The sequence below is a fragment of the Podarcis filfolensis genome (genome assembly GCF_964270895.1).
Source record: "Podarcis filfolensis genome assembly, chromosome: 14".
NCBI classification, from domain to species: Eukaryota; Metazoa; Chordata; class Lepidosauria; order Squamata; family Lacertidae; genus Podarcis; species Podarcis filfolensis.
Genome location: NC_139616.1, coordinates 16509427 through 16522123, shown reverse-complemented (window position 1 = coordinate 16522123; position 12697 = coordinate 16509427). Strand labels below are relative to the sequence as shown.

General features: G+C 45.9%; 1 protein-coding gene across 6 annotated transcripts in view; it reads left to right on the top strand.

Annotated features, from left to right (window-relative positions):
* The window catches only part of ZFAND6 (zinc finger AN1-type containing 6), an 81502-nt gene extending 69205 nt beyond the window's left edge, over positions 1-12297 (top strand). For 3 of the 6 annotated variants that reach the window (XM_083587021.1, XM_083587020.1, XM_083587022.1), the window contains exons 5-7: positions 872-1093; positions 9361-9474; positions 11054-12297. In XM_083587021.1, coding sequence (XP_083443147.1) covers positions 872-1093; positions 9361-9474; positions 11054-11202 — 485 coding nt within the window. In that variant the 3' untranslated portion in view covers positions 11203-12297. The remainder of the gene's footprint in view (positions 1-871; positions 1094-9360; positions 9475-11053) is intronic. The other 3 variants (XM_083587025.1, XM_083587024.1, XM_083587023.1) reach the window with 2 other exon arrangements.
* Positions 12298-12697: the final 400 nt, after the last annotated feature.

The window sequence follows — 12697 nt, the reverse complement described above, 5'->3', positions numbered from 1 at the left end:
AGAAGCTGCGCCCTGGTTTCCAAACATTTTGGAAGTTGAACAGACTTCCAGAACAGATTACGTTTGACTTCCGAGGTACCACTGTACTAACTTTCCAGTGTGTGTCCATGCATTTATTCAGCACTTATAGGGACAGGTAAAATAGGAAAATCTGAAAGCCACGTGTAGATTTAGCCATGTAGAATAGCTTTCGGTGTAGTGGGGACGAAGAGAAATAATTTTTGTGTCATTTAAAATATTTGTATGCCGCAATTTATCAAGGGAGTTTAATGCATGAAGCAGAGTAGGAAGGACTTTTTGCATACCTCCAGACCACAAGAGCTGTCTGCCTGAGGGCACCCATGTTGCTTCATGACATTCATGCGTATTGCATTTCTGATATCCTCCCCACTATCCAGTGCTCATTCAGTTGCAATTACCTCTTTGCTAGAAGAATTGTCCTTCTGAATCCCTTCACAAAGGAATTGATCCTATTTTAGCCAAGAAAGGAGGCAGGGGGGACCACTTGATCAAACTACAGGGTGGGAAAACTTCGTTCATATTTTTATGTTTAACTTTCTCCCATCTACACTCCCAACACTTTTCGTGTCCTCTGTTCCCAGTGGTAACCAAGCAGATCAAAACCGCATCCCTTGCTAAGCAGTCCTCGCTCGCCACCCTCACCCTTGATGGCTTTGCACGCAGAGTCGATCAGCCCTGCGCTGCTGTAGCCCTCGGGTGCAAGGAACTGTAGGAGTGGGTGGGTCCGTTTTGAACAATAAACGAATGAAAACCACTTTCAAACTGACTACGCAGCATGTTTGTGTGCGTGTGTGTGTTTTCTAAAGAATAAAAATACATACCTAAAATACATGTCCCGTTGAATAAATAGAACCAACATCAGTGGACCTTGCCGAAACAATTTCAATAGACAGTACCGGAGAGGAATTGTCGATGGATAACTCAGATTTACCTGACACTACCAGGGGCTCAGAAACAGAGTGTGATTATGATGCAAGCATAGAAACTAATATAGATGATCCCGATTTCCCGGATGAGAACTCGAGAGTGAAAACGAAGAGGCGCGATACAGATTTAACACTAAACACAGTAGGTAAGTGAGTTTCCTTGTTAACGTAGGTTATAGCAGTGATTCCCAAACTGGGCTGGGGCAGGAAGCAAGTGTGTGCCATGAGAGGGGCTAGAAAATGAACAAGTGCCCAAACCAGGTGCATTCGCTCTGTAGGGATGCCCTCTTCCCCAGCAATGACCTCTACCAGGGGTGGGGAACCTCACCTTTGCCCTTTCCCCAGGTTGCACCCCTTGCCCTCCTTATGTTCTTTTGCCCGGCTGATATGTGTTCCAGAACTGTGATGGTGTCTCTGCTTGTCCAGATGGAGAAGAGGTGTGTCAGGGGAACCCCTGGCTTTTGCATGGCTGGGATTCGCACTGCTGCACTAAGATCACATCCATTGCTCTGTCCACTTTTGCCTCTGGCCTCACCCACTGTCAGTGTGTGACTCCCAGAAGGTTCCTCACCCCTGATCTACACCCCCACACTGTTTCTGCCACTCTTATTGGCAGAGATATCATCCAAAAGAAAGGGTATAAGGAAACACCAAAATTCCCTGATGGCACCTTGCAATGCAGCAAAGAAGGCAACAGGTGAATCATAGAAATGTCACAACTGCCAAGACAGCATCCTGGGTCCCTACCCTGCATCCGGGGTGAAATGGGGCACTGGATGCAATTTTAGCTGTGCTCTCTGGCAGTCACGAAAAAGAGGCCCACACTGTTCATCTAAAACAGGTGTGGGATGAACCTCTGGCCCTCCAGATGTTACTGAACTGCAACTTTCATCAGCCCCAGTCAGGTATGATGGGAGGTATAGTTCAGCAGCATCTTAGACCACACCTGGTCTAAAAGGAAGCATCTAGTTCTGATAGTATGTAGATGGACCCGATCTAGTACTCTTTTTAAACCTGTTCATTTCAAAGGCGGAGATCTGACCCTGTGTGTAATTCTCCTGTTGGAATGCATGGGAATTCAAAAGGGCTAAGCTGTCTAGATTGTGCCCAGTCTTAGCACCTGGCAGTGAGTCAGACCTCAAACACTTTTTATCCCACACTTTCCCCCAGTCTTGGTCTAGACATTGTCCTCTATTTGCTAATGTCTTTTAACATGATTCTGCTACTAACTTTGTCATATGCATGGCATAGTTGCTAATTTAAAAAGCTGTTCTTTTTAAGCTACCTTTGAGAAAGAGTAAGCTTACCGTAGCAGTTTTCCACCTTTTTCTGCATGTTTCTGCATTCAAATGTCTGTATATCTTTATTCTGTGTCCTAATCCTGCTCTAATAACCTCTCTTTCTTTCTCTTTCTCTTTTAAATTCATACTTCCATTTGCAGCTCCAGATCTTTCAACTTCATGCTGTTCTGTAAAGAACAAGGGTGTAGCAGGAAAAACAAAAGCTTTAACCATTAAGTGCACCCTTCCTGATGTCCAGGCTTTTCATTTGCCTCTGATGTGCTTGCTGGTGGCTGTGTGTATGTGTATGATTCCTCCCTCCCCTTCAAGCACCAGCCTCCCCTTTCCTTGTAAAAGATCATTTTCTGTTCATATAAGGTACAAAGAGATCAGTGGCCAGCTCCAAAAGAAATGTGCACCCAGTGGCTTGTATTAGATCTTTTTGACTTCTTCTGTGGCTAAGGGCAACCGCACACACCCATTGCCATATCTCAGAATGCTTCTAACTCTCCCCGTTCGAGATGTAGTCTGCAGTGCAGCAGACGAGTGTAAGCTGCTGCTGTACGGCAGGTCAGGCATATTCTCCATCTAACCTAAGTTTTACTGCTCCCAGCATATTACCTCCTCCCTTTAAACTGAAGATTTAACTGAAGGTACAGTGGAACCTCGGTTGTCGAATGTAATCCATTCTGGAAGACCATTCAACTTCTGAAAACGTTCAACAACCCAAGCGCAATTGCCGGTTGGCAAAATCCACTGAAAAAATGGAGGGGGGAAATGAAGAAATGCACCGCAGAAGCCATTTGACTTCCAAGGCATGATCAAAAATGGAAGCATTCACTTCCAGGTTGTCAGCGTTCGGGTTCCGAATTGTTCGGCTTCCGAAGCGTTTGACAACCGAGGTTCCACTGTTCAAAGCTTTGGGATTCTTCTGCATGCAGAACATATGCTCTTCCACTGAGCACTGCTTCCTCCCCATTTGGGAAGAAAGAACATCTAAATTCTCTTTTCAGCTGTGCAGAACTCATTTCACGGTTCCTTGGATCCTGGCCAGTGCGCAAAATGTTCTTGTGTGTTAACCTACAGTTGTCCAGGATAGTCCTGAGTTCATCTGTCACCCCCTCCAATATCAGCTTGATTCAAGTATATTGTCTGTAAACAGTGAAAGTCTGGCATAAGGCAGGGATGGGTAGCTTGTGGTCCTCTAGATGTTGAAGGACTTCAGCTCCCATCAGCCTCTGCCAGCATGGTCAGTAGCCAGGAGTGAGAGGAATTGTGGTCCAGCAGCACCCAGAGAGAACCTCTGCGCTCTCTTTGGAACTGGGGAGCTGGTACAGCTTTAGTAGCTAAGACCATCAGGAGGAAACCACAGTGGTGGGAATTGTAAGACAAAAACATCTCCAGAGGGCACCTGTTTGGCAATGGCTGCTGTAAATTTTTGAGCAATGCGCCCCAAACTTCTAGTACTTGGAGCACGTTTAAATTATTATTTCCTCCCTGAGTTGAAACTGGATGCACATCGTTCTCCAGATACCTTGAGCAGGCTTGGTATCTCCATTGATACTGTCTGCTGTCCTTCACCCTGTGCATTGTGCAGTTGTCTGTAACTCAGGTACAGGTTAGCGCTGTCTAGCCATGGAATTCCCCTCCTCTATTAGCAAAAGGCTGCATTAGGGAACAGACACATCCTTACTCCCTCCTGCCAGATTGCATCTCAGTCTTGTCCGTATTATTGTCAGAGAGAGGGAAGATAAGTGCTAGGCATGGTCTTCACCTCCGCCAATATGATATTGCTCCTTGTTCATTCAGCAGGTTACCTTAATGTTTGATGCCTTCGCTCCACTGTTGTGTCCTGGCACAGAGTTTGGTCTTTGAATTTTTTGGCTGTTCTGGAAACTGAGTCCTGCCCAAATTGCTACTCTATTCCCTGTTCCTCCTAGTGGGCTCTGGTATAATAAAACTCCTCGATCAAAGCCTTGTAACTCCAACCAGTTGCCATATTTCATCTAACTTTGCAGTTAGGTTTTCAACACTTCCCCCTCCCCTTTCTGTATTTGTCTGTCTGTCCTGGAGCTGACTTTTATGTACATTCGTCCTCCAGCAGTATTCTGCCGGGGACAATCAGTTTGTTTCGCGACGTCCAAAGGTCAGAGAAGGGAATTCTAAAAAAGTTCTTTATTAACTCAGCTGCCTAGCAGTTTCTTGTCTCTTAGGAGAGGTGTGTTGAATTTTTGAATGGCTTCCCATAACAAGAAAATCTCAAAGTGGTCTACAAAAAGAATAAAATACAGTAATTAAACAAAATGTATTAAAAACGTAAGGATAAAAACATCCAGCCGCTGGTGCTGCACAAATGAAACTACTTCTCAGGGATGTTGGTTGCCGATCCACAGTGATCACCTGCAAGCATGCAGGTCACATGGCCACACTCTTCCCCCACTAGGGTGAGGTGTTTCTTATCTCTTTTAAAAAACAAGCTAATTAATTTTAAATTTGCATCTAAATCAGCACATGCAAATATGTGCCTTTTTGTTGTTGTTTCGGCAGTGACCTTTCTCTTGTTTTTGGGGTGTTGCACAAGTGCCCCCTCTAGCTGTTGCTGGATACGTCAGCATCTTTTAAGTTCAGAGGAACACAGGGACAAGCCAATCTTTGGGGGAGTGTGGAGTAATAGGGCATAAAAAGTCACAGTACTGCTTGGATTCGGGTCAGTCTCCCCATAAGGATCTCTCCTCAAAACCCACCTCTTCCATGAAGGTGTTAACTCTATCCCTTGGTTCCTCACCCTGGTCCGAAACTAAGCAGACATTTTAATTGTTGCTGATATACCCCCCCCACACACATTTCCATTACGTCTCCATTTGTTGTCTCGCCGCACAATTGATGGCATGTTCCTGGAGCTTTGGTCCAAAGGCACACGATGTAGCCACCTTTCTGAAGCCAAGCAAACTAGGGTCTGGCTCTTGGGGATCCTTGCAGGATATAGCAATGCAATTAAATGTATTTAAGGCTGTAAGCTCCTAAATGCAGGAGGCTGAGAGTTCTGTTTGATTTTTTTCCTTTATTTACTCTTAAGTTTACCCCATTTATTCCCTCTCAACTGCTTTGTTGCAGGGACCACATAATACTCGCTCCACATTTGTAAGGAATCAATTTTTTAGCATTGCACTTTGGAACTCCCTGCCTCTTGATATCAGGCAGGAGCCTTCACTGTACTTTTCGGCACCGGATAAAAACATTTTATACAAGTGGTCAAGTGGGTATATATGGGGTATGCAAGTAAACTGGTCACAAACTCTGAAGGGTTGTTACCTTGAACTTGTCCCAGTAGCAAATTGGCAACCAGCACAGGCCTCTGAGCAAATGTGTTATATACTGACAAAGTTTCATTCCTGGCAGCAATTACGCTGCAGCATTCTGCACTCCCTGCAGCTTCCAGATCAAGCTCAATTAAAGCCCCACGTAGAGCACATTGCAGTAGTCTAATCTCAAAGTAACCAATGCATGAACTGTTGTTACGCATCAGATGTTAGGAGGGCAGGGTTATTATTGTAAAACCTTTTACCTAATCTCTGCCTTGTTTCGATCAATGACTTGCAACATGAATTTATCTCGCTTGAATAGTGATGTGCTTAGGTAATTTTAGACTCTGATTTCTGGCACCTCTCGGGTGGGTGCCATTGCGGGCCGGCAATCTCCCTGCCCGCTTCTTGCCTTTACATACTTCTGAGAAAGTATGAAAACGAACATTTCAAGTCAAAATGGGTGGTGGCCAGTGTGTGCGGGTCTACACTTTTTTTTAGATCTATGACTCCACCTAGCACCTAGCCACTCCTGGGTGCAATTGCTCAAGCTATGGGACAGAGCCAATTTGGATTTCCTTTTCTTCAATCCGTCTCCCATGTAGTGGGCCTTAAGCTTTTAAGCCAGGCCTCTACCATTGCACATAAGCGTTTTCTCAAGGGTCCTTCTGAGCTGCCCTAGCCATCCACCTGAATCTATGAGAACAAGGGAGGCAGAGGTGCATTTATTTGACCTGCACCAGAACCAGGGGCAACCCCCAAACCAACTAAGGAGACAGCTTGCCCTAGTTTTTAGCACCTCCTTGGGCACTGAATGCAGCTGTTGTTAAACCAGCACCCGTTCAGGGCTGCCCCAAGTCACCTGGTGACTTGCTGTAACAACTTCATGGTGAGTTCCGGCACCTATTTTTTCTTGGGGGGAAAAGCACTGGCCGTAAGTAAAATGTATTGCCTTCTTTGCTGGCTTTGGGAGCTGCAACTGCTTAACTTGTTCTAGACCAGGCAACTTAAGCCTTTTCAGAGATCCAAGACCCAAACATGCCTTTGGGGGCCCATTTCTCAACCTTTCACCATACATTTGCATGGTGGTAGTATGCCTGTTGCAACCCGCCTTGGATCAGACCACAGTACACTAGTGAGTCCTCACCCACCAATTGGAAGATCTAGGCAATCTTCAAAGATTATATTGAGGAGTTGTGTTAGGGTTCTGAGTCTTAAGCAACTTTTAAGGCTGTCTGCAAAGACATGTTTTCAGTCTTATATAACCCCCTATTTCAGCTGTCAGTGGCCCACTTCAGATGTCATTATTTCAGTCTTATTTCAGACTGAGAGTGGTATTTAAGCCAATTCATGAAGGCAGCTAAAACTAAAGGCGCACACTTCCAGCCTTATTGAACTGAAGTTCACACTTCTCTCTCCCTGTTTTAAAGGTGTGTGATGATTTCAGGATTATTATTATACTTTTATGGCATGGAGCAGATCTCCCAATGGGGTTGCACCCGCAGGAATCCCTCTCTTGCGGAGCACAGTGATCAGTTGGGGCGCAGACATAGATTACTGGCATGGCAATTATTATTTATGTCAGCCACTTTGTGAGGCTTCCCCGAAAAATGAAAATGTTTCATATATTGTGGGTTAGCTGGGGCTCAGTGGGTATTCTTTAGTTGTGATTCCTGTTAGGGTGCTCCCCTTCCTCACCCTCCCCTTTGCAGTCCCCTGCACACCCCCAAATTCTGTTCCAGGGGGCTTCCAACTTCCCCCCTTCTTCTCTGCAGTGTGCTCCCAAAACAAGATCCTTAACAGCTTGGGCCCAGGATACCTTATTCCTCAGATCCCTACCTGATCACTCTCCTAGAGTGCTGCTGCTATTGGTCCCTTGTGGCTTAGATGCACAGCTTGCGTCCACCAGGAGCCATGCAGTCAGTAATGTGGGGCTGACTCTGTGGACATCTCTCCTGGCTGAGGTCAGACAGATCCCCTCCCTTTTTAACTTTGGGTGCTTTGTGAAGGCCTTTTTAGTTCAGCGGGCTTTTTAAGTAAGGGTTGCCCCCCAGATTTTATGGATAATTTAATTTTATCTTTTGTATCTGTTTTGTACCTCATTGTACACTTAGAAACTATAGTGCTTTTTAAATTTGTTATTATCGATACATATCCTGTATATCAAAGATTTCAACGTAAAATTAATTGTGTTGCAAGAAACCCACAACCATGCATAAGGCTGCACATTTTCTGGAGCTCTGTTGCTCCATTGCATAAGAAACATACCCCATTTCGCCGTAAAAAATATTGTCCTGTTGCCTTCCCTCCCCTATCCCTTGCTATATTCATTTATTTAACCGTATTACAATTTCCTATGTTTGCACAATCCATTCTTCAACAATTGGCGTTCTTCTTTTCGTTTCCCTTTTTCTTAAAAAACCCCAACATAGGTTGTTTGCCCTTAGCTTCTCCGCTGTGGAAAACAATACCAGTATTGTTTCATGTTCTGTATGAGAAATATATGAAAAACATGATGTTAATGTGCATTGGATTGAGGGTGAGCGAGGAGTTAAACGATGGAACTCCCTCCTACAGGATTCAGCAATGGCCACCAATCTAGATGGCTTTAAAAGAGGCTGGGACAAATTCATGGCAGAGGAGGGAGAGTCTTTTTTCTACTTCCATGGTCAGAGACAGCCATGCTTCTGAATACCAGTTACTGGAAACTGCAGGAGGGAGAGAGTGCTGTTGTGCTCTCGGGTCCTTCTTTGAGGCTTTCTATGAGCATCTGGTTGGTCTCTGGGAGAACAGAATGCTGGAGTAGATGAGCCATTGGCCTGATCCACCAGGGATCTTCTTTTGTTTTTGGGAGAAGATAAAACTTACGTAATTAAACACACACACATACAAACACCCTGGTGTTAATCAGTATATGAATTGTTAAAAGATCTACTCTGAAGCAGTGGCTTAGCATGGGTTGCTGGTGCCCAGGGCAGGGCAAGTGTTGCGCCCCTCTGGTGGACTGGGCAGCTGGGGGGAGGAAAGGGCGAGCTGGCCCAACCTCATCGGGGCATCAGCCACACGGAGGAGGGGCTGTCCCAGCCCTGAAGGCTCGGACCAGGTGCAGCTTGCCTCCCTGCAGCTCCGGAAGGTGGCAGGAGCTCAGCAATGCTGAGAGAGCCTGCTGTGGGTTGTCTGGTTGTGCCCGTCTCATAATTTTGCACCTGAGGCCACCACCCCTCGGACCCCCGCCCACTACACCACTGTTCCAGAGGAGCCCCAAACCCTCTAGAGTTTCTGGGGGCTGCAGAGGGGAGGGAGAGGAAGAGGAAGGCTTGTTGGGTGAGCAGAAGTCTGTTGTGCTTGGGCAAAGGCAGTGTTGCACACATCCCCTTATACCCCCCGAAACGAGGCTGTGTATTGAGCCTCTCTGCTGGGTTTCCAGCACATGAAGTGCTCTGTGTGCATCCAGGGGAGCAAGCGGGGTGCAGGCTTCCTGTCGAGTAACCCCTTTGGCATGGGAGATTTTCATGTGAGCAGCATACGGCCATCATTTCCCTTTGCAAATAAATTTCTAGCTGCCTCTGAATACGAAGCTAAATCTCAGTCCTCAGCTTGATTTCCGCCTCTCATGACTGGCAGAGAGATTAAACAAGGTGGTGAGTGTATGATGGAGCCTTCTGGAGTATTTAAACAATGGAGGAATCTGGTTAAAGTTCTGGACGTGGCCAGATTTGGGTCTTCGAGGGAGGAATTTAAACCCCAAGGGCGCAGGACCCGAAACTGCAAAGTTCAGATTTTTGCCTTGTCTTTATCTGTCTCGCATCTTTTTGCTCTCTTTCCCCGCAGCTTCAGCATCAGATAGCGCAGAGCCATCCTCTGAAGAACAAGAGAAATCACTCGACAAACCAAAACAGAAAAAAACTCGCTGCTTCATGTGCCGGAAGAAGGTTGGGCTTACCGGTAAGTTCCTTTTCATTTCATTAACTTGAAATGCGAGCTGTAGATCAACAGTAAGAGCTTACTTCTGCCTTTGAAATAGACACGTCTGGATTCTCTAACATTGAGCTCAAACCAGCCCCTGCCTTTTACTCCCCCGTTTAGAGGTGGTGCAAAGCTTGGTGATTTTGTGTGTGTGTTTTAAACTACAGTGGTACCTTGGTTTACGAACTTAATCCGTTCCGGAAGTCCGTTCTTAAGGCAAAGCATTCTTAAACCATAGCGTGCTTTCCTATAGCAGCAGGGGACTCAGTTTACAAATGGAACACACTGAACATGTTCTGCTTCCAAGGCAAAGTTCACAAGCCAAAACACCTACTTCCGGGTTTGCAGCGTTCTTAATCCAAGTTGTTCATAAACGAAGCTGTTCTTAAATCAAGGTACCACTGTATCTGTATAGCAGCTGCTATTTGATGCATCTTATTATTACTGCTAATTACTGTAGGTAGCCTGCTCTTAATTGTTAAATTGGGTTTTTATAAGACTTTTTAATGCAATTTTTATAAGACTTGTGTTTTCTTTATGTAAGTTGCACATAACTTGGCAATCCACCAAGCTGAAGGGCAAGTTGTGAAGGTTCTGAGCAAGTAATAATGAAATGGTGTATTTATTATTAACATTACTGCTGTCACGTTGTCACTGTGCCCTTCAGCTTGTGGTGAGCTGACAAGCAGCCTTTCAACCAGTCTGATCTGAAATGTTGTGCAGCAAATTACTTTGGGGGTCCCTGCAGCACAATACACACCCAGAAGGCTTTGTTTGGCCAGTATCGAGTCTACACTTCCAGAACTGATGCTAAATACATTACTTCTTGCACATGAGCCACCATAGCCACTAGAGGTCCATGAAAATTTTTGTCCTGGGCTTTTTAGACTTGTCTACCCATGTACTGGGACACGGGTGGCACTGTGGGTTAAACCAGAGAGCCTAGGGCTTGCCAATCAGAAGGTTGGCGGTTCAAATCCCCGCGACGGGGTGAGCTCCCGCTGTTCGGTCCCTGCTCCTGCCAACCTAGCAGTTCGAAAGCACGCCAAAAAGTCGAGTAGATAAATAGGTACCGCTCCGGCGGGAAGGTAAACGGCGTTTCTGTGCGCTGCTCTGGTTCGCCAGAAGCGACTTAGTCATGCTGGCCACATGACCCGGAAGTTATACGCTGGCTCCCTCGGCCAGTAAAGCGAGATGAACGCTGCAACCCCAGAGTCGTCCGCGACTGGACCTAATGGTCAGGGATCCTTTTACCCTTTGCCTTACCCATGTACTATCTGAAACCAAAGGGGCACGCGTTGTTTTGTACACAGGTATGTAGCTGAAAGGACTCCCTCGGAAGGGGGTTGACTCTCCTTCCTTGGAGATTTTTAAATTGGATGGCTGGCCATCTGCCCTGGATTCTGCAGTTGGGATCCCTGCATTGCCAGATGTGAAATACATAGACATTAAATTCAGCTCTCCTGCCCCACTAAGCGCTTTGAGCAAAGGAGGTGCACCCCACTCTTCTCCTGACCCCCAGGCCTCTTACAGCCTCCCTGTCTTCTCTCCTCCGCAGGATTTGAATGCAGGTGCGGCCACGTTTACTGCGGCGTCCACCGCTACTCAGACGTCCACAGTTGCTCTTACAATTACAAAGCGGACGCAGCCGAGAAGATCAGAAAAGAGAATCCTGTAGTCGTTGGGGAAAAGATCCAGAAGATTTGAACTGCTACACTCTAGCTGGAATATTAAACAAAAACGAAAAAAACACAAAAAATATATGACCATCTGCAGATGAAATTGACTTGAGCTTCTTCCCCTCGCCCACCCCCTTCCCAGTTCTTCCTCCCCTCCTGCTTTAGTCATGCCGAATCATGCATGTCATCCGAAAGCATAGGTTCCCCCCTCTCCCTTTTAGAACATGACTAAACTTTATTGCAATGCCCCCACCACCACCACAACAGCTGAAGAGTTAAGCAACCTTTACACTTGTGAGATTCACTATAGGAGTCCCTGTGGGGCCCCTGAATAAATACGATGGCTATTCAAGTATTATCCTTTTGAAATAATTTTTAATTTTAGTTGAGTGCAGAGGGCTTTTTATAATACCGACACAGAGATATATCGGAAGGCAGCAGCGCTTTTGTTTGTATTTCTCTCTCTTCTGTTGTACTCAAACATGCATGCATTAACCTGGCCGTTTTTGTTTTTCGGGGATTTCCCCATCTCTCTCTTTTTTTGTATATAGCTTTCCTTTCCTTTTCTCTGCAGCACGATTCCCCCCCCCCCCCATAACGCCTCGTACGGCACAACTAGCGATCAGTAACTGAATGTATTTTAATCATTGCGGCTGCTTGGGTTTTTGTTTTTGTTTTGTTTTCCGTTCTCCTCCCCCATTAACAAAGGTTTATACATATGTTAGCATAATAGCTTGTTTGCACCCCCCACTACCTATTTATGTATGAATCATTTGTAATGCGTGAGTCTGAGCGTGTGATTGAGTGTGTGTGTGTGAGAGAGAGAGAGAGAATTCTGAGATTCTAAAGTTTGCGTGTGGGATTTTTGTTTTTCCTTTTCAAAGATAACTTTTAGGATATTTCTTCCCACCCCCTTCTCCCCTGTGTGTGTGTGTGTTCTGGGACGGGGGGGAGGGCGGGGGGGTTGTCTGCACTTCCTTGCCGACTGCAGGTTTTCTTGGGGTTTATGTTATTGGGTCCTTTATGTACACCAATATGAAGAATGATGAAGTTTTAACTGTATTGTATTTATGTTCATCCACGTCTTTAACTTTGATTAAAATAAAATTTTAAAAAATTGGGATTTGGAGGCGATGGTACGCGTTGCTTTGTACCCGGAAGGACTCCCTCGGAGGGGGTGGACTCTCCTTCCTTGGAGATTTTTATGCAGAGGTTGGATGGCCATCTGTCATGAATGCTGCAGATCAGATTCCTGCATTGCAGAGGGCTGGACTAGATGACTCTCGGGGACCCTTCCCATTCTACAACTCTGTGGATGGACTGTAGCTCAAGTGGTAGAGTATCGGATTTGCACCAGGAGGTCCCAGGTTTAATCCCCAGCACCTCCAGGTAGGACGGAGAGGGTCTGGAATCAGCATACGAAGCATCGTCTCCCCGCACTGAGCTATGGCTCAGTCTGCTTCAGTCACTCATACAGAATCTCTCTACCCTCATCACCACCACACCAAACTCACTTAAAGTGT